Source organism: Candoia aspera, chromosome 8 (assembly GCF_035149785.1).
Source record: "Candoia aspera isolate rCanAsp1 chromosome 8, rCanAsp1.hap2, whole genome shotgun sequence".
NCBI lineage: Eukaryota > Metazoa > Chordata > Lepidosauria > Squamata > Boidae > Candoia > Candoia aspera.
In genome coordinates this window covers 30,821,897-30,844,997 of record NC_086160.1, presented here as the reverse complement: position 1 = coordinate 30,844,997, position 23,101 = coordinate 30,821,897, and the positions used below count along the sequence as shown (strand labels likewise).

Sequence of the window (23,101 nt, the reverse complement as noted above, 5' to 3'; positions counted from 1 at the left end):
TTTGTATTCTGGAAAAAAAAAACATGATAGGATGGGACTTTGAAGGTTGGACACTAGAGGAAACCAGAAGGAGCTAAAGATTACAATTAGGGGAAGTACACTTAAACTTGACTTGCTAACACAGAATGAAGCAAATACTTTAACATTGGACATATTGAAGGATATTTGTGAACAACAGACTCTCATTAATTTGTATGTCTGCCATCATAGTTAGAATGTGTGTATTCTAGAGGAGGAACAAGTTCTACCAGAAAAGACTGAAATTGATTTGAATGTGGATTTTAAAATGACAGGCTACAAGAATGATATGAAAAAAGATGCTACATTGGACATACAAATGAAACCAGCTGATGTCTTAATAATTAAAAGGGACATACAAATAACAAACCAAAAGAGTGACTTGGACAATTTTCCTATATTGGATTTACAAAGAGACCTGTTAAAGTTTTGAAGGATTTTATGAGATGAGACAAAGGAAAAGGAAAAGAAATATAGTTCTAGGACATTATTTGAAAGGATTAAAGACCAAAATTATTAAAAGTAAAGGAAGGAATATAAAGTTGGTTTATTTGATCAAGGTTAAAATAAATATGTTGCTAACTCTGGTAACCCTTAATGGACTTTTGCTGACTAGGACTGAATGATGAAGCTATAGTTTTGTTTATAAATAAGAGATTATTTGTATTTTAGGAGAAGGTGATAATTTACTAAAATTGTTTATACTTGCTATGATGAAAGGAGAATTTACTTCTTTATATATTTCTTTCTTTCTTTACGATATTATTTTTTCTTTATTTTCTATTCTATTCTTTCTTTTCTTTCCTGTACTTTCTATTTTTTCTTTTTTCTTTTTTAGTTTTTTTAGTTTGTATTTGCTTTTATCCCTTCAATTGTAAAATTTAATAAAATTATTGCAAAAACAAGCTCTGTTTGAATCTAGCTGTATTATGAACAATATCCTTTAAGAATAGGTCTGTATACTGTTGCCTAGAAAACAGCATGGACATGTTAATCTAGCAATCAGGAATCAAGCTAATCTTCACTCAACTGAAACTATCACTAAGATGGAGTTTCACAGAATTAATATACAAAACCTAAACAAATGTATTTTCATTTACCATAAAGTAACTGTAGTTGAACAACTCTGTTCTTATCCCATTATATATGTTAGGCTTTAAGGAAAATGTGTATAAATGTTTTGCTATTTAGTTGAAGAAACTGCATTTAAATCTCTTTATCATTCCAACTCCTTTACATGTTCCTCCTATTGTTCATCACCTGGTAATTTGATGCCCTTTTCGTCACAGACTTTAATGGTTTTAAATGCCAACATTTATATTCTGTTTCAATAAAAGTGGTTCTACCAACTATGGAGTACTCTCATTTCTGCCCAAGTCTTGTTTGAAGTATTATGATTACTTCTGGATGTTGAGTTTTAAGTAGAGTGCAGAGAAATTGGAACCACATCAGAGATGAGCACTGAGTGTGATCTTCTATATTACTGACCAGTTCTATAGAGGAAAAAGATGAAGAAGCTGGAATCTTTAGTTTGAACAAATGAGCAAAAGGTGACGTGACAAACTTTTCAATTACCTAGATGGTTTTTCCATAGTTGCAGATGGCCCCTCTTTGGGAGACTGTATAGTGCACAGATATTAGTGTGAAACTCAGATTAAATTTACTTTTCCTCTTGATTCTATAAAAGATCAGTGAAAGATAATTGACTAAGCCTTAGTAATCAGGAAGTACAAATGAAAAGAGCTTATCTTATCTCCCCCCATAAAAAAGTAAAAATGTTATGTCTGGGAATGATCAAAGCTTAATTTTATCTGAAAAACATAACTGAAATCGGTGAGGTTATTGAATAGCTGAATGCAACACACAGACCTTCCAGTAAGACACCTGGCTGATTGGCAATATCAATATATCTGGTCATGGGCTAATCCATTCAAAAGTTGGCTTCCCAGATAATGGGAGACTAAAGATAAGGTCAAGCATATTTTTGCCAGGTTTATTTATTTATTAATTCAATTTGTATGGCTGCCCATCTCAGCAAGTGACTCTGGATGGTGAACAATCATAAAATAAATTAAAAACAAATTCTTATCAGAAATACAAAAATTAAAATACACAACAGCCAAGGAAGATATGGCTATTTCTGGCTGTTAGCACAACCAGGAGATAGAACCCTTCATATTCTTGGGATCCCAGGCCCAGGCCCAGAACCAGGTCTTTAGCACCTTGTAAAAGGCCAGCAGAGTTGGGGCCATCCTAATCTCTGGAGAGAGAATGTTCCATAGATGGGCACTACAGCAGAAAAGGCACACCTCCTGGGCCCTGCCAATCAGCATTCCCTGGCCTATGAGACCTGGAGCATGCCCATCCTGCTGGACTGGATGGAATAGGTAGAAACAACTGGGAAAATATGGTCCCTCGGGTGACCTGGTCCCAGGTTTGCACAGTGTGACTGAGAAAATCAGCAATCCTCTGGGGTAAACATCTCCATTTCCCAGAGAGTGGCTGTTTTCAACAACCTGAGTGGTTGTCACTTTTTCATTCCCAGTGCAAAACAAATACACGATAACACGATAAATAAATACCCATTGTGGCTCTCTACAGGTGGAATCAGAGGGCTTAACTGTTTTACCATTTTCTGCCCTCGTCTTCCCTACTAGAATGGTTGCAGAAGCACAAAAAAAGGAAACAAAAGGAAACAAAAGGAAACAAAGTAAGGGCTGTCCTATGACTTTGTCCTTTTATGACTGCTAACCAAGAGCATTAACTCTCCATTAGTCTTCTTAATCCTGTTGACATGGCTAACTAGGGGAAGATATGTTAGCCCCAAAAGAGATTTGAGGTTGTTCAGGGCTAAAATTAATTTCCACTCAACATACAGTTGAGTTAGGGTGTTTACATGAAACACTAATTCCACATCCTTGATCCTGTTAAGCATATTGTGCACAGTCTTGAGTAACAAATTTTATTTTTTCAATTTCCTTCACAGTGACATCATTCCAGGAGATCTTTCTGTTTGGGTGAATTAAATCCAGTCAAAATATGTTCTAGCATTTGTTTCTTATTTGTAGAGCCATGACAAAGGCCTTGAAGGGAACATTCAGAAGCCATTACAGAAACAACAATGGCAAAAGCATTCCTTAAACCTTGTGAAAGGAGATAATAAGAGACTTAGTCTGACTTCTCCCTGTCTCAGTGGAGATAAGAGGAAGTGAAGGTAAACATAGGCAGAATTGTAAGATTCTGTAACTATAGCCGGTTACAGCTGATTCTGTAACTATTTCTCAAGCAAATCATAACTATGTGACATCAAGTAAGTGTCAACTCTTAGAGACCACATGCACCGACCTTCTTCAGGATGATTTGTCCCCAACCTGGTCCTTCAGGTCTGCCAACACTGCAGCCATTGCTGCTGTAATTGAGTCCACCCACCTTGCTGCTGGTCATCCTATTTTTCTCTTTCTTTCTACTTCCCCAGCATTATGGACTTCTCAAGGGAGCTGAGCTTTCACATAATATGTCAAAATAATAATAATAATTAAATAAAGAAGCAAATCATACTACCATTTATATTTAGCTATCACAGAATAAAAACACAGACACTAAAAACTTGACAAACTCAGACAAAGCAGCCATCAACAGACACATAGAGGTAAACAACATTTACATACCATTCAAAAGAGACAATAGAAAAGCCAAAAGACCAGAACACCTCCTCGCCAGCAATCAACACCCAGATATGCAAAGATTAACATCAGGATTAACACCAGATGAACAATCAAACAGCAAAATATACCTTAATCAAGGAACAATTAACTCAGTCAATCAACAAAGCAGCAAACAACAGCCCAATCAAGGAATCACTAAGGAGAGAACAACACCTCCACCAACACAAGCAGAACAAACTACAGTATATAAATGGAGAGCAAGACCCACTCCCTTTTTGCACTGAAGATGTTGCCTAGTCTGGCAATGAAATGTCTGCAAGAAAACAGCAATGTTCAGAGAGTACCAAGGACTCCACACTAAAAACTATTCAGATCTGCCACCCGAACACCTCACACCAATCACGCCTCACTTGTAAAATATTGTTTTTTGCTCTTTATATTTTGCATTGCTAAGACAAAATAGAACTTGTAAGCACTATAATTGCAAGCAACATTTTTAAGTGCCAACTTCTGGAATTAATCATCAGAATAAAGAAGAAACATAGTACTCCTTAATCTAGGCAGCCTGGCCAGAAAAATAACATGAGCAATGATACTGAAAGATCCAGGAGAAGAGATGAGTTGAGATTGTTCTCTATTTTCTAGACTAATGAGAGCTCCCATACAAATTTGCTAAACATTTTATCAACATTGTCATTCACTTTCCAGAATTTAGTAAATAGTTATTTCTAGGAAAAATCTAATTTTCTAAATGGGTGTCCAAATGTGTCCTATTTTACTGTCAAATACATACTGTAGTCATCACTTCCAATCTTCTCTCTACCTTATAGACTATATATTGAGGAATTGTTTGCAGAAGAGAACAGCAGAAGCCATGGAAGCTACCCTATGAGATGAAACCCCACACAGTTTTGCAGGAATGCAAGATACTATTAAGTGCATTTACAGAAATAATTGAGCTGCATATTGAAAGGCTCCAAAATTTATCACGGAATTGATTTATTCCTTTAAAATTATTTTTACTTTACAATAGATTCTTCTTGCTTCTTGACCACAGCTGAGCCAAGTAAATAATTTCTGAAAACTTTTTGTGTAGTGTCTCATGTGATTTCCTTTCTAGAAGGTGATGTTTAAGACACATATAATAACCATTATCTCTTTCTGCCTGAGTAATGTTGTTATATAAAATTATATACTGTACTTCTATGTAAAACAGACAAATTAGCACCACTGAAGGTCTTTCCTTGGGATACTTCGGTTTCTAAGAATTGCAGCTACTAACAAAGATTCCTTTTAGACTAGAAAGATTACACAGACATATGATGGAGGAAGAAGTTGTCCTGACCAGATTTAGAGGCAGCCAGGCAGATCAAATATCAAAAATACTCTTTATTAAATAACTATTTACAGTAAATAAGCCCTTAGAATCAAGGAAGAACTGGGTTCAATCAAGACCCACTGAGCACCAACTGAGCGGAGCAGGATTCTCTGATGAAGTCAGAAAGGCTGAGAGAGTAGGGAGGGAAAGGTGCGTACGTGGGTAATAGGAGAGTTCATATATTATGGGGTATGCCAATTAAATGCCCACTACTTAACACAGATTTTATTTAAAAACAATTGGTACAATTTAGATAACTTGGACAAGAAAGAAATTAATCTTATATGCACAGTAAGCATTCCAATTTTATAAATCTCTTTACAATTAGACACTTTAGACTTTTTTCCTCTTTCTTCTTTGCTTCGTTCTCACATATGAATACTGCTGCCAAAGTCTTACGAACAAATGACAAAGAAGGCACCCAGTAGTAAGTTGAATAAAAAATTAAAGACAAAAAATCAAAGGCAAAAAAAAGATAATACAGAATGAGAAAAATAAGTCAAAACGTAAATCAGAAACATATCCCAGAAAATGGTCCAAATATCAAGTAATCAAATTTTTGAGGAACAAGGATTTATGATGGTTGAAATCTGACAACCTAAACTGATTTTGAGATGTATTTATAGCTGATGTTCTTCTTCAGGTTCCAGTTTATTCTTTTCAAAATAGTTTTAAGAATAAAAATTCCTTTTTCTTTTCTTCATGAAATTGGATTCTCAGACTCTTTGAATAGCTGTCATTATACATTTATTTCTCCTCTAATAGACTCTGGACCATTCCAGACGTTTCAGAGTTAATTCAGAAACAGGCAGGCTGGTACTGTTCATAGTTTGCTTTGTTTTGTGCCTTCAAGTCGGTTTTTGACTCCTGGTGACTACCTGGACTAGTCCCTGAAGTTTTCTAGGCAAGATTTCAAAAATGGTTGGCCATTGCCTGTTTCTAAGGGCTGAGAGAGAATGACTAGCTCAAGGTCACTCAGCTGGGTTTGTGCCTAAGGTGGGACTAGAACTCACAGTCTCCTGGTTTCTAGTCTGATGCCTTAACCACTACACCAGACTGGTTCTCATGTCCATAGATCAGATAATGGCATTTTTCATACCTTCTCCATTTGAAGCTTCCTGTCTGTCAACAGCTATTCTTTAAAAATAAAAGCTGAAGATTAAATGCTAGAATTCCTTTTCTTTTATACACTTGGTATTAAGAGTTTTGGAATACTGGCTAGGGGATTTTAACAATGGCGAACAAAATTACCTAAACACATTGAAAGATCTTGTATTATTACCTTGGCTATTTAATACATAAAGAATTTTAAGAGAATTTCTCAGAATAAAAACGCTTAAAAGAACCTTTTATTTATATAACAGTGATTAGCAAGCAAAGCAAACATGGTGCCACAGCTCTTCCTCATTCCTATTCCCAAGATACTGAGGTGGTAGGTAATGGCCTAGGAAAAGAATCAACATTTTTTCATAGCAAATAGAGAAACATGATGTGGTGATTCTTTACAATCTCTTCCTTCTCACAGACTTTGTATGGAATTATTTTTGTTCTTAATTTGCCTGTTTTGGCTAGGCCTAATTATTTCCAATATATAAGATTATTTATTTATGTTTATTGCCTTAAAAATTAAATTCAAATATTTTCTTGCAAATGCAATACAAATACTGTATGGACAATATATTTTTGATGCTTGCACCACACTCTCAAATTCAATTTAAACAATGATCTGAAATTCAAGACCAAATACTGACTGGATTCACATACTGTATCATGCTACACTATTTGTTTCTCCATGGTTTACTGAATAATGCACAATTGACTAGTTCATACAAGTACTAAGTCATAAAGTATGTTTAATGTATCCCAATGGCTGGATTTGCTTAAAATGCTAAGCCAAAATCAAACTATATTATAGTTTGACTTAGTGCAATGTATGAACATTGTCAGGTTCCCTGAACAATTACTTCAGTGAATTAGAGAAAAGTGTTTTCAGTAAGGTTGTTGTCATGTATCTTATTGTTTGCTTATAATTTCCACTGCAAACCATAGAAGGATCTGTGCATATAACTAGTAGTAAGCCTGCAAAGCTTCATTGTTTCACATTTTCATAGAAAAGCCCAATAGCTGCACTCTTCTTGAAGAATGCACTCAAGCTACCATTGTAATTCTATTCCTGAAGCCTGACAATTTACTGGATGTTTCCTTTGTTTTATATGAAGATCTAAGCTAGACTGTCAAGAATACTGTTGTTTCAATTAATCTTCCTAAAGTAACAGAACATTTCATCAGCAGTAATGGCAGAGTGAGGTTTCAGCTTTATCCACAACTATGAGATTTTAGACAAACATGATATAAAAAGAAAATTATATAAGTTTTTTTCATGGGTTTTAGATCTTGTTCTTTTGTGCACTGTGATTAGCTATGTCAAAGCTAATGCAGAATACTTACTGACAGGTGAAAGATATGCTACTAACTTTTCCTTGAACCCTCCAACTTTGCTCTACCCCTTAACTCGTTTTGCTCTAAAGTTGTTGTGACAGCTGCTCTGGTCATGAAGCCTCATGTCTTATGTTCCTTTTTGTCAGCACAGCTAGGGTATAATTATTGTGAATTTTGTGGTACATGAGACATAAGAGGAAGTACAGAAAAGGAAGACAACAAATCAATTAGGGGTTGGAACAAAAAGAATAGTACTAAGCAGTATCAAGGAAGGTTTAAACGTTTCTGCCATATATAACAGAGGTCCCCTAAATTAAAAAAAACAAAAAAACCTTTTAAACATGCCATATGAAGCTGTTTTTTCAAAGATTGTACAACACATCTCTAAAACATACCTTCAGTAAAGTCACGTGAAGTCATAGTCATTCAACTAGTTGCAGACCAGTGCATATGCAACAGATAAATACATTTCAAGATGCTTGCGTACAGCAAGGGTGAGGGCAAAAGAAAATGATGTGGCCAAAGCCACATATTTAGCCAGGTATACTTTCAAACAGATACAGAAGTTTAAAAAAAACTGAGTTCAAGGTAGAGAATTCAGAGGTATATCAATTACAGTTATTTTTCATCACAATTAAAGCACAATTTTAGAAGTATTAAGGAGAGCCTTGATTCTTCCTTAGCACACATGTACTCCCCAAAACACATGTCCCACATACCTATCAGTAAAATATATAACAGATTAAACAGTGCAATGATTGCCTTAATATTCTTAGAACCAAATATAATTAGAATGTCCCACAGATCCAATTTATCATACAACATAGCTTCCTTAGCTAAGATGCAAGATACAACCTCTTCTAAGTGGCAGAACTGTAATTCTTCTTTTATCATTATTTATTGTGCCTTATGGGGAAATAGCATTGCTGGCACCTTCAGTTAGCAAACTGAAAGATCCTAGTGTGTTTCTTTAATTTTCAAAATACATCGTATTTAAGAATCAATGAGGAAACCAAATTATGTTAGCAACTGGATAATGAAGATCATTAATTTTAGCTTGCAAAATATACCAACAATTAAGCAACTGCTCGTCCTAAAGGCTTACTAGTGCAACAGTAAAATTACATTCATTAATAGAGGCCATTACATTAGATAAGCTGCATTCCCTTCCTCCCATATAAATCAGGAGATGGAAATCTGTTCCAACTTCATGATTCAAAATATCCTCTTCCATTTATATAAGAACTTAGTACATGATCTACAGTTTAGTCAAATATTAGGTCAAAGCTGAAAATGTTCTCTCACACACAGAGAGATATAATAGGACAAGGAGGAGTACATGGACATCTAGACACTGATGAAAATCATCCACCCCAGCAACCAGTGCTATTTGTATACCATGACTGGGCTTGAACCTTCACTGAAAAAAATGAATCCATTTCCTATAGGATTCTCTGTACCTGAATTGCTTGGATAAAGCCCTAGATGTTCACTCTGGCATGTTCTTCTATTCAAACCTCCCAATTCTCTCTCTTCTACTTAAAGGTCTAAGACTGTCAGAACCTCAGAACTCTGAATTTTATATATGCTTCCACAGAAATCCAGTTGAAAAAAGGTGCTCTGGTTTAAAATTATATGACAGGTTCCATTCACTCAGTCACCACAAAGGGCAGCCTCTGTTTTGTAGTGATTCTGCTTTATTTCATGGATTAAGATCTGGGCTTACCATAAAACCTGAGATGAACGATATAGGCTATATAAATGTTGCATGCACAGCCCTGTGTTGAATGCAGGTAGAGGTTAGTGCAAGAATTTTTTTGCATTTCATGGACCCTATCAAAAACATGTATTCATGAAAAAGGCCATTTCCACGTAAATCATTCAATTCTAAAAGACAATTCCAGCAACCTGAATTATTTTCATGGCAATGTGAGATGCACATACCTTAACTGCATAAAGCTGCTTTCCTCAATTCAACATCCTCCAAATCTGTTTGACTACATTTCCCATTCTGTAGCAACCATTACCTACTACCTAAATGTAATATTACTGGTCAACCAAACAAAGAATAAGTAATATACTTTCAATTCAGATATGAAAATTTAAAACAGAAAAGGGAAAAGAGAATTGTTAGGAATCTAAGTACTGAACCCATGTTACATTTTGGGTTTTTCCATACTTGGTTTATACCTCCCTCCAAAAAAAAAACCCCAGTCAGCTGCTATTACTCATTTGTACATCACAAAGCTATTTATAGTGGCTGCTGTTTAATAGGCACAGATGGCAAAAGTCAATTCCAATAAGAGTAAAGACATAAGACAAACTAATGATGTACAGCTATATTCACTAAATAACCTATGGCAACTTTATGAAAGATTATGGCTTTACAGAAAGGCAGTAAAGGCAAGATAAAACAGTTATCTGCTTTACCTGAGTTTGCAAGGCCAGTTTACAGACCAGCATATTAAAATTTTTCTGTCTTTGAAATATCCAGCAGTTTAGTCAGTGGCTAAAGAAAATATCACTAAGTAATATATCTTCTTGCTTTGCTTTTTAAGTAGTCCAATCTATAAATTACCACAGATTATCATGCGAAGTCTTTTAACACCAAATTATATTAGTTTAAGATTAACAGGGAATCAGTGATAAAGTATTCTACAAGACTCCAAATCATTCATTAAAACTATAATATTTCTAGGTAAATATATGGAATGGGATTGTTTTCAATCTTACTACCTATTTTATATATTACAGAATTTCTTCTCTATTTATCAACTCAGAAACAGCACTACTGCTGAATAAACAGGGAATTTTATATTACATGTCAAAAGCACAAAGCATTTGAAAGAAAACTGCCAAGAAAAGTTGAGTTTTATCATTTCACAAGTCTATATCTGTTTGGCAGGCACTGATGGAAAGAGGGCATTCTCCTCCAAATTGTTTCTAAAGAGAAGAAAAGGGGAGAATCTATAAATAGACCTACTCTGCCAAATATTCTATTATTTTTATGAAGACTACCAAAACAGCAGACTAGGTACTGCTTCTGTTCATTTTGTCATTTCCAATCATAAAATCAAAAGAGTCATCAATAATACTAGAAGTATCTTTGATCTTATGGTTCCTTTTTAGAATATACATGATTTCTTCAGCCTGTAGGCAATTACAGGAAAGTGACAAATCCGAGAATGTTAGCAGCTACAATTTTAGTTCAGAGGAGAAATAACTAGGAAAAATGGTTACTTTAAAGAGTTCTGCAAGAATATAATAGAAATGTGACTAGAATTTTAAAAAATGGATCTCTCATTTATAAAGCAGTCAAATATTGTGGCATTTCACTACAATAACAGCAAACAATGTAGCAGAATCTATGCTAACATACTGGTCATTTTCATTGAAAGAGTCCTGAAATTTCAGGGGCTTGTTTTCATAAATACTGAAATTCATGTAGAGGGAAACTTGCTATTGCCAACAACTACAGTTTTTAGAAAGAATGCAAAAAGCACTTCCCAATGAAGGTTAAGCCAAAAATGTTGATTCAAGAACTTTAAGGAGCAAACTGAGTGCCTGAAGCTTTGCAGTTATGAGAGAGCTCTTGTAGCCATAAAAGGGATACTGGAGCACTGCATATCTTAAAATACCTGCTGAAAACTCAGAGAACCTTCTTCCATCAAAGGCCATTTGGAATCATGAAGAAAGCCCTTTGGAATATACATTGGAGAAGATAGCTGAAGGGAGGATATTTCCAGAAAAATTTCTTCCATTAGCCTAGAAGTGCATTCTAGAGTGAAAAGAAGTAACGCTCTGAGTCACAGAGTATACCAGTTTAACAAGAACATTTTCCTCTTACTCAGTCTTGTCCAGAAAAACACCATTTTACTTGTCCACATAGATAAGAAAAACAACAGCTTACTTATGTGGAAGAATGAAAAAAATCCCCACATTTTCATGGTTAAATGCATTCTCTGCTCTCCTTCAGCTTTTTCCAAGCTGGTGTCTTCCAGATGTTCTGAACTTCAATCCCCATAAGTCTAAAACAGCATAAAGAATGGAACTTCTATTGATCTGGAGAGCAGTTATATTCTATTGTATAGTGAACATGAGGCCACAAATGGAATAATAGTTGCATATTTCTGCTGATTACTTTATTGCCATGTCACAGCATTACTTCTGTTTCAACTTATTATGACAGTGGTGTTTACGTGTTGACCTATCAACATACTGGAAAGGAAATTATAAAAGTCAACAAGATTTTGCATGTTTCTGGCAAAGCCCCTTAGAGAAACTTGCTTCATACTTTAAAAACCACTTTTTCAATGACACAATGCTTGTTTAGTTTTGCTGACCAGCTAGTAATAGAATTATGATATAAAATAAGGTTTGGGTTTCTTTGACCAACGTAATATTGGGTTTGGGGGAGTGGAGAGTCATGGGTAGAAGTAATAAACATTGATAAAGGATATTAAGCTTCATACTCTGCTAGCATTTTCCTGTAGAGGGGAGCAGGACCCCCCAAGGCAATTTTGGAGTACAGGGTGCTAGAAGGTGGACTTTGAGAAACACGTGATCATGTTTGGTGTCAAGTTTACATGACCCCTCTTTCCCAAAATTTATATCACTTTCGTGGCAACAATATATAGGGATTCACTCAATTTATAAATCAAAACTTAAACAAAATTTGATTAAGACTATGGAGACTGACACTTTTAAGACATTATTAAAATAATTGTGTTAACCATAAAGTGAGATCTGTATAATAAAATACTTTTTTCTGTCTGCTAGTAGGTTGTATAGGTTGTCCAACAAGCACAATTTAAGCATAGGAAAGGTTCTGTCAGAATATATGCTTATTGTTAGAAAAATTAAGGGGGAAAGAGAAAAAGGTTAAGCTGAGCAGGGCACTAAAAAATGAGTAGAACCAAATTACTAGACAATATATGAAGTTACATGGGATTTTTACACTAAAACAACTATATGCCTGAGCAGCTGAAGATGAAGTATTTAATCCTCTCAATGCAGCCTATGAGAGATTTTGCCCATCTGAAATTTCACTAGATGCTTTTTTACACAAACATATGTGTGGAATGCATGATGATTAGGAGCAAAGCAGTTGGAGAGGACAATTTTAAGCAGAGAAATTACTGTCAGTGAAAGAGTTAAATAGCCCCATTTTTCCTCTGTTAATTGGATTACAGTGTTACAAGCTTTCTAACTAAATGTAACTGGTGTATACATCATACTAAGTCATACTATCAGTTGGTGAATTCACATGCGTGAAGCCAAAAATAAACCATTAGGATTTATAAACCATGATTTATGGATTAATATCTGTGCAAACTCAGTCAATGGTAGCTCATTCATGAACAAACAATTTGGCATACTATCACTTAGCATGCTAAGCATGATGGCATGCTAAGTGATGGTATGCGCAAGGAAGAAAGAGGCTTTTTGCCTTCTGACATAATTAAATATTAAAATCTATTCCAGCTAATTATTAAGCCTGTGTGAAGTTTAGATTTGCTTTGTTTTGGGCCAAAAAAAACTTATTACTTTCAATATTTGTAAAAGATGAAAGACTTCTGTACAACTGCTGTGCTTGAACAAAAACCCTATCTGCTTTTGTAAAAGGTGGAAGATTCTAAGAAATAGTTGTGGAGAGACGTCTTGCAGCTTTGTCATAAAGTTCTTCAGACCTTGGGGAAGCTGGAGTCTTGGCAAGCTTTGCAAGTGTCAGGGGACACCCTGTGGGGCTATCAGATATGCAGAGCAAACAAACCTGATAGCCACTGTTATTGAAGAAGCAAAAGGACCACTTTGCATAGTCCCACAGCATTTCTTCTTCTTCTTAGCGTTTTTCCCGTGCTATCCCATAATATTTTAGTTTTAAAGAGATGCCTCACTCCAACTTTTCTCAGAGTGCAGCACCTCTTTATAGTTTTGCACAGCCCTACAAAATATATCCTTTAAATCCTACATTTTCTACTTTTTCCCTATAAGGCAAGATTTGTGTCAGAGTGTTAAACCTCTTCCATAAAAGTGGAAATAAGTATTCAAACAGGTTTTACACAGGGTTCTTTTTGGAATGAGCTTGTTTTAGTGGTAATAATATTAATTATTCACCAACAAAATCCAATGACAATCTTATAAGCAAGCCAGGAAAAGTTACAACAAACCTTAAATACATTCCCTGGTTATGAACAGTTATTACTGAGCTGCTCTCTATTCCTTTCTATTGTATTCTAAATCACCTTTGGAAAGCTGAGTCAATGAGCCAGAAGTCAGGGTCATTATGTGACACATGAATCAATCTTGTCAGTTAACTCCTGAGTTAAGCCTTTAAATACTGCTTTTCACACCAGAAGTACTTCTCAAAGACAGGCTTTTTCCTTTATTTTACAAAAAGCATGCTTGTAATACAATTTACCACTATTTAAGAAAACCTAAATAATCACTGCATTGAAAAGAACAAAGTTAAACTGCTTAAGCAGGACACAACAGGAAAAAATATTTTAATAGGGAAAAATAAAATAGTATTTTAAATCTTAACTGCCATTAGAAGCAGAATTTAAATTATTTCAAAATAACCCCTTTAAGTTAGTGCAGCCTCCCCAGTTGGAGGCACCCCAGATACATTAGATTGCTGCTGCCAGTATTTGCAACCAGCATGGGCCAAGAGTTCAGAGTTGAAGCTGAACACATCTGCAAGTCACCAGGTACTACCCTAATTGTTTCAGATCTATATAATCTTCCAGGTTAGGGATAGATCATCATGGGGAAAAAATCTATCTAGTCTCTAAGAGTTGCCACCAACTTGATGGTACATAATCAAACAATCAATTAATTTATTCTAGGCTAATATGATAAAATACTACTTGTTGAATCTGTTTCAACAATTGATAGATTGGAGCTTTTATCAGAAGATGAGCAAATATCATTAGAATAAATGTTTTACCCATTTATTGACCTAGTGCTTTTCTAACTTCACTGAATGACTGTGTTACAGAAGTTTATAAAAGTATTTTTAGAACGCAATTTTAGCTATTCCAAGCCAGATTTATGCCCCACTGACATTAATGAGGCTTAATCTCAGATAAATAAGTATAGGAGCACAGCATTAACAGTTTTATTTCCAGTTAAGTAATCTAAGCAGGTAAAGGGATTTTTTCAAAAAAGTCAGAAGAACTTTCCTCAAGTACTTTTTAAAAAAAATTAATAAAGTCAGAGGGCATCTCCAAGATTATCTATTACAAGGATGATATTAGCATTCATCATGCAAGAAACATGATTTCATACACATTTAGAAGCAGAAGTACCTAACACTTTTAATTCAGGACTACAATCCTCATGACATATTGCAAAAAAAAACAACCCCATAATATCAACATTTATAAACTAGACAGTGTTTGATTTCAGATTGCACTCTAATGCACACCAGAATTAAAATTTTTGAATAGTTTTCTCACCATTTATATGCTATTAAAGTTTATATACACACCAATCTTTTTTTGGCCAATTGCTCTTGGTCTTCCATACATACAGCTCAGAAGAAGAAGCATGGAAAGCACATAATTTCAAATCTCCCCAAACACATACTTCAAAAAAAAAAAAAAAAGCATGTTAGCTGAGTTCTCATGATATGTTTACCCATTATGTTCAGTTATTTGCCCAGGCACTGACAAACTATTGAATGAATTTGTTAATATCTTAACCATATCATTTCTTTTCATGGATAAGAATGCTTAGTGCCAAGGTATTAGCATTTTAAGATGTAGGACAATCCTTTTTCAAAGAGAGTGAAGGGTTTACTTAAAATCCCATTGCTAATAGATTTGCCCAGATAGAAATTATTGCAAAACAATCACAAAGTTTTGTGACATTGGACTGGGATAACAATCAATGCCCTCAATTGTCACTTAAGCAAAACAAACAAGAAATATGTACTCCTTGCATGACAGACTAAGTAACAAAATCCATTTGAAGCATCTTGTAAAAAAACAGATTAAGGAAAACACTGGTAATTCAAACACCAATCTATTAATTTGTTCCTCAGAAGCACATTCCACTGAACTCCCTGTGTCTCCAGGTAGCAAGCAGAAAATCAAAGTGACAGACTTTCTTGTATGATTGCTTTTCTATTTTCAGTCTCAGAAATCAGTAAGTAAAGGACATACTCTGTAGCAGAGCAGTTTTCCAATGTATATTTCACATTCTGCAACTAAACATAAACTCAGACATGGCTAGGGATAAATTATTTCTAGAAAATAAACACCATTTTCCATGATTATAAACTTGAGATACCACATTATTACCTGGGTTTGTCCTCATGAGCATTAACACAGCAGATCTCTTTTCTTATATTTTCTTTTCTCCAAGAATACCTTCTGCCATTTTTGTAACTCCCATGATTTGCCAAAAGCCAACACAAAGTTCTGAGTTGAACCTTCCCCAAAACAAGGACTCTGGATTGATGCTGTCTTGAGTTCCTGACATCCTATGCAGCAGAAAGCAAAGTGCTTGCTGGAGGATTCTGAAACAGCAACTGAAATGCCAGGGGAGACCAACATGGAGGGAAGTTCAAGAAAAGTGAGAAAAATCTAAGAAAATATTAGTGTCTCAAGGACAGGGATTACCACCAGCATGCACTGAAATGTGAAGTGAAAGGTCCCCTATGCAAGCACCGAGTCACATCTGACCCCTTGAAGGGAAGGCACTTTTGTGCTGTTTTCTTGGCAGACTATAGCAGGGTGGTTTGCCATTGCCTTCCCCAGTCATCACCTTCCCCAGCAAGCTGGGTACTCATTTTACCAACCTCAGAAGGATGGAAGGCTGAGTCAACCTGAGCCTGTTACCCAAGAATCCAGCTTCCACTGGGATCAAACTCAGGTCGTGGGGAGAGTTTTTGGTCACAATACTGTCACCTACCACTCTGCGCCACATGAGGCTTATATACCAGCATGCACTAGGATATGGGATCTTTACATTTTCAAGCCATTCAGTGAAAAACCTTTATTAATCATTTTTTGTAAATTCATCATTATTATTCATAGTAAATATAAATAATACAGGCAAAATTCTTCTTCTCCAGGTACAACTTTAAAAAAAAACCTATAAAGGCAATTTACAGGGCTTTGAGTGAATACTTTTAAAAAAGCAAAATAAAAAACATCAATTCCTTCCAAAGAGCTATATTCCAAACAAGACCAGAGAATACAATTCAGTCAGAATAAAGTGTTACTACATTAAATATTATTTTCTTCCTGGGATGTATTCAGTCTGAGGCTGCATCCAGTGCAAACATCTGTAGGCATAAATTTCAATGAATAATTAATTCCAATTAACATGTATAGCTCAGGCTGCACAAGTCAAATTATGTCTTCAGTATAAACCTTCAACCAAACATTTAAATGATTCAAAAACTTTTAAAGAAATATGTTTTAATCTAGCATTAAGTACAATGGAAAAACACTTTATGTGTTTTTTTCAGTAGCTGCATTATTCTGAACACTTTCAAAGTACAGAATACAGTCTATTTAATATGCCTCATCAAAAAAAGATGAAGCAAGCAGATAGAAAATAGTTTACAGTGCTTTCAATTCACAAGAGTTTTGAACCCCATCCCAATCCTGCCATTCATTGAGAAGCATTTTACGCACAGACTGAACAGCCCTTCATGATTGAGTTTCTTTGCTTTGACCCTTCTAAACAGGCCAAAACAGGAGGGGGAAAGTGTTCCCTTAAAAAAAAAAAAGCTGCTTAGCATCAGCTGTAACTCTGGTGCATGCGTGCATGATGCTTCTTTCAAGTTTTCCATGAGGCTGAACACTACAGCCTACATTCAAACACAAAGCCTGTTGCAGTAGAAAAACATTAGATCCCTATTACTGTATACCATGATGGAATATAACAAACAGGCAAATTCAGAAAGCTCAACTAATATCCACCAAAAAAAAATTTTCTTCTACCCACAATTGCATATATACATGTATAGATGTATAAATGTATAAAAATGCAGGGTTCTTCTATCCACCCTTCTTAATCTAATGAAGAAAAAAGCCTTCTCTCCCACCCTGAATATGGTTGTGTTCCCTTAAAAATGGCAAAGTGCCTCTTTTTACTCTGGGATCATTCTCATGTTCTTGTAGCATGAAGATGCTGAATACTCTTTTTCTGCTAAGTAAGCCTTGCCTCCCCCACCCCCCAACTTTGCAGAAAGACATCCCACCAAAGAGCACAGGTTATGCTTTGCAGCATAGTTTCCACTCCCTGAACCTCAGAAATGTATATACGGCTGTTATAATACGTTTCACACAAGCAGGCAAAAAGATGGGAAATCCACTTTCCTCCCTCCCCCTCTTCTCTCCAGATCTATTTAACGCATCACCATCAATCAAGGGTTTTATTCATTCGTAGACAAAGAAGTCCTCCAAAGTAGTATTGTCTCTTTTCACTCCGTTTCTCGTACTTCAACCTTATTTTAAAGGTTCCATTAAGCCACAGGATCGATGCCTGCCCTACTCGGTACAGCAATCTGTCAGCCGAGGGGAATGATGCACTTTTGCACTCCGGGCGACGCACAACAATTATAAAAGAGAACAACTCTTGGCCTCCTCCTCCTCCTTCTCCTAATACTCCAAACCTGCTTCCCTCCCCACCGCAAAAGTTGGTTGCTGCATAGGGCGCCGAAGGACTAATTTTTGTCCTAAAATAAACTCAGTCTGCAGCGCAAAATTGTCGAAGGGGTGGGGGTGGGAGTGGGGGGGAGCCATGCTAGATTCATAAAGGAGAGAGGGAGGCAAAGCCGGAAAACTTCCCCGCGGCAAGGCAATCACGCTGGCAGCCAAGGACCCAGGTAAGCAGCCGTAGGGCGGGAGGGCAAGAGAAAGAGAGCGAGAGCGCAGCAGAAGGACCAGGCGGGCGAGCGCAGCGCACACTTACGTCTCGGAATTTGTTCCATTGTCCAACCTCCTTGTCATATTGGGAGATAGTTGTAAGCCACTGCTTATCATCCAGGAAATTCCCGCTGTCTGACCTGCCCCCGGCTCCCGTCGCTGCTGCGGCTATCGACACCGCCGCCGCGACAGCTTGACTGCACCAAGCGGCTGCCCACACGCACGCGAAAGCTGCTACCTTGAACATCTGGGGCAGAGAGAAACAAAAGGGGGTGGTTATCCAAAACATAGGCAGCGCGAGAGGCCCTCCTCAGCCAAACGGGGTGGGGGAGGGCGCACTGCTAGTCTAGAAAAAGCGAAGCAAACGGGGGCGGGGGGGACAGTGAAGCATTCCCTTTCAGTGAGTCTCTTCTCCGACAGAAGAGTTTTTCTGAAGGGGGGATTAGTTATCTTCAAGAAATCAAATTTTAAAAAAAGGAGGAGGAGGAAGAGAAGTAGCCGGTCCATCACCTTGCCGAAAATCCCACTACCCCGGATTCTCGACTCCAGCTACTGGGAAGGCAGCTCGCTGCTGCTGCCGCCGCCGCCGCCGCCGCCGCCGCCAATTGTGTATCTTCCTGAAGGTGCTGCTATTGCACCCGCCGCCGCCGCCGCGAGCCGTCCACTCAGCTCCTTGCGCCCAGCGCGCGCTTTCCCGACCGCCGCCGCCGCCTCGCAGGCCCTCCTCCGCCCGTTCCGCGCGCAGCTCCTGGCGGGCGGCAGGCAGAAGCCCGGGCTGGGTTTCCCGCAGAGAGGCCGAGGAGGAGGCCCTGAGGGTGGGCTGTTAGGCTGCCAGGTTCAGCGCAAACGAGGCGACGGGCGGTGATCTGAAAAGAGGGATTCGCTCGGCCGCTTTTATTTTGAAAGAATATCAGCTCTGGGTTGAGGAGGGGTAACCTGAGAGTGAAAAGCCGTTTCCCCGCCTTTTTCTTGCTCATTTAGCAGGGGCTGGGAAAGGGTAGGAGGCATCCCCAGCCAGCAAGTCCGAGGTTCATGCCACCCCCTTCCTTTATCGGGCTGGCATCACCCTCTGAGCTTTGCCACTCCTGGGAAAAAACATGGAAAGGTATATGCCAAAAAAGGCAGAGATGGCCTCTCCCTTCATTCCCTTTCTTACTCCCCTTATTCTGTGGGCACCAAGGTTGGGGTAGCTGGGAAGAAAATGCAAGGGGCTTTCTCTCAGCCATGTAATATGGGGAGCCAGTGAAAGAGATGCCTACCACCTTGGTGTTTACCCATTTCTGTACTCTTCAATAGACCATTGCCAACTTAAGCTTATCCTTAGGCTGTGTTCACATGGCACAGCATGCTTGGTTATTTTTAGACCTTGTGTGCTGTACAAACTCAGATTTTGGGTGCCTGGATGAAGCGGCTGCTTTCTCTAAAGCAGTGTTTCTCAACTGACAGCTTGAAGAGGTGTGGACTGCAACTCCCAGAATTCCCCAGCCAACAAAGCTGGTTGGGGAATTCTGGGAGTTAAAGTTCACATCTGGTCAAGTTGCCAAGATTGAGAAATGCTGCTCTAGAACAACTCTTTATACTGCTCTGTCCTGAGAGAGGTGAACTAGCAAGCAGAGGCACTTGGGGCACTGCTTCTAGGCTTTATGATCTAATCCTCTCTGCTACAATATCCAAAAAGTAAGCAAAAGAGAGAAGGTATGTGTTTCCACACTTTGCTGTTAATCCCCCTCTCTCCCTCCCCTCCCCCCAGAAATGGCAGAATTCAGAAAAGAAGGACTGGGAGGGGAAGTTCCAGGAGATTCCTGACTAGAGAGGCAATCTACAGAAGGGACAGGTTGGGGCAATTTTCAACTTATATCAGCATTTATGGAACACTGCATCTCTGAAGGCTGTCATGTATAAAGATGTCCCTGTGACATCTGCTACAGAACTTTTTTCTTCTGTTCCAACAGCATCCACTATGAGACTTGTTGATGAAAGAGTGCCAGTTACAATCATATTCAATCAGAGCTTCACTGATTTTTAAAGAACACTGATTTTGTCCAAAAACAGGGGACATAATCACATGTCTATGCAAGTTACCTGGGAGGTACAGTAGTTTTAGCTGCTGCTTCATTCTCAGTTTTGGGATAACTGAACCATGCCTTGATAACCTTCTTCAGGCAATTTAAAGATGACCCACTGTAAACATTTACTGTGAATCAGGATGGTCTATTTTCTAAATAACTTCGAAAATATGTATCCAGTTCTTAAATCTTAGTCATAGATTTGAGTCATAGAAGAGACTCAGATAATATTTTAAATTAAAATTAAAGTAATAGAGATAGATACAGAATATTTTTATTAGCTTACATTTTAAACTGAGTTTAAACGATATTAATGTGATGCTTTGAAGACTTTTTTTCCTTGAATATTGTGGAATAAATTCCTAAAGAAATAAAATTAAGTCTTGTAAATCCCAATGTGCACTGAATAAAAAGGGAAGCAAGTCCCATTGAATTAAGTAGGACAAGATTTTAGTAAACTTGCTTTAGAATCAAGATTGCTTTTCTTAAAACAAATATTTTTTTTCTACAATGAGAACTCTTTTCCTTCTGGAGCAATGAATTCTAAACTCATTGAGAATTAGAGCATTTTTGTGGCATCCTTACTTCTTTCTGTATTAAGTAGATAATATAGCTCCTCATAAGTGATGCAGAAATATATATGGAATCCTACACTTTTATCTCTCTAACGGCTTTTCTACACTATAATCTTAAGTGGGTTGTTTCTTATGTACAGGATGGCTGTAAATGAAGCTAGCTAAATAAATACCTTTGCAGAGTTCAACACCTCCCTCTGTTTTGCCAGTGATGGGCTGATCTTCTGTCTGGACTATGTTTACCAAAGCCCTGGTTTGAAATGGGGATTCCCTTGCCTTTTTACCCTTACTGGACAATTAGAATTAGACAATTAAACAAAATAAATAAATAAAACTTTTTTTTTATTGTTTCCTGTTACTTAAGCTAGAAGGGGAAAATGACAGAACTCTTGTCAATTTCACCTGGTTAAAAAAAGAAAAAGTTTCATTGTATCAGTGAACTTGTACAAAACAACAAAGAGCTAACTTTCCACTGTTCCACTGGTAAACTTTTAAAAAAATGGTTATGGAGGGCAGTGACAAGTGACAGCATGGGGAGAAACGGCTGTGCACAATAGCCATCTGGGTTGGAGCTATTTAACCTACAATGAAATGAAGCACAACCAGTGAAGCAGGCAGCAATACTTGAACTAGTGCAGGTCAGAGAACACTATTTTTGATCTGTTAAAAAAAAAAGACAGGAAGAAGTTGCCTTTCCTTTCTAGTGCGCTAGGTGTGAGTAACCAGACTGGTGTAGTAGTTAAGGCACCAGGCTAGAAACCATGAGACTATGAGTTCTAGTCTAGAAGCCAGCTGGGTGACTTTGGGCCAGTCCCTCTATCACAGCCCTAGAAAGAAGGCAATGGCAGACTACTTCTGAAAATCTTGCCAAGAAAACTAGTCTGGGCAGTTGCCAAGAGTCAACACTGACTTGAATGTACCAAAAGAAAAAATGTGGGTAGAGGATGATATGTGTATTCCTGCCCTCATGAAATGGTCAGTGGCCTGTACTGGCACTGGGGCAAGCATTTATGTGGATCAGCCCTAAGTTACTTCCTCTATTCCCATCATTCAGACAATATCATTATACATCTCTTCTGGTAATCCACTATACTGGTTATTAATATTAACTAGCCAAGGGAAGTAACAATACTAAAATTTCCTCCCTGGTCATTGTTTATTTCTTCTTGACAGAATCAGATAGGTACTTCCAAACCATATAATACTTTCTTCATTCATCAGGACATTGTTGTTGTTGCAAGATCTTTAAGATGATAACTGATCAACTTCAGAAAGTTTACAGTCCCCAACTACAGGTCATTGTCTATTTTTCCATCAGCTTTAAAGAAAGAAATAGAACTTGTATAATTTCAAGAATTCTCCACTAAAACTAATCATAGCCTACTGTATATAACAAAAGGAGTTTTTTTTTTAAAAAAAACTCTCACCATTATTTTATCATTTCTGTAACTTTCAAAGACTCAACTTCGTCAAATTTTGAAGCAGGATCTTGTAAATAAGATACAACCTTATATTCAATCTCTGTGAAATAATGAGAGAAAGGATATGTGATTATACCAGTAGTACACATGATATGTTTGATCAAAACAAACAGAATATTAGTAGAGCACCTCCAAGACCTTCAGCAAAGGATCATTACCTTGTCGTGGTGCTGGAGCTTGAGCACCTCAATGATGCCATGAGCTAAACCGTGAAGGGCCACCCAAGACGGGAAGGTCATGACAGAGAGGTCAGACTAAATGCGACCCCTGGGGAAGGTAATGGCAACCCACCCCAGTATTCTTGCCATGAAAACTAAATGGATCAGTACAACCAGAGATATGTCGGTATACCATCGGAAGATGAGACCCCCAGGTCGGAAGATGGTCAAAATGCTACTGGGGAGGAACAGAGGATGAGTTCAACTAGCCCCAGACGTGATGACGCAGCTAGCTCAAAGCTGAAAGGACGGCTAGCGGCCGACGGTGCTGGTGGTGAACGGCGAATTCGATGTTCTAAGGATCAACAGACCATTGGAACCTGGAATGTAAGATCTATGAGCCAGGGCAAATTGGATGTGGTGATTGGTGAGATG

The 23,101-nt window shown here is 37.5% G+C and overlaps 1 protein-coding gene across 1 annotated transcript in view; it reads right to left on the bottom strand.

Moving 5' to 3' along the window:
- Window positions 1-19,149, bottom strand: part of SPOCK3 (SPARC (osteonectin), cwcv and kazal like domains proteoglycan 3) — a 152,562-nt gene extending 133,413 nt beyond the window's left edge. Inside the window, exons 1-2 of the mRNA XM_063310818.1 lie at window positions 18,897-19,149; window positions 18,433-18,633 (exon numbers count right to left, since the gene is read on the bottom strand). Coding sequence (XP_063166888.1) covers window positions 18,433-18,633 — 201 coding nt within the window. The 5' untranslated portion in view covers window positions 18,897-19,149. The remainder of the gene's footprint in view (window positions 1-18,432; window positions 18,634-18,896) is intronic.
- Between the last annotated feature and the right edge of the window lie 3,952 nt (window positions 19,150-23,101).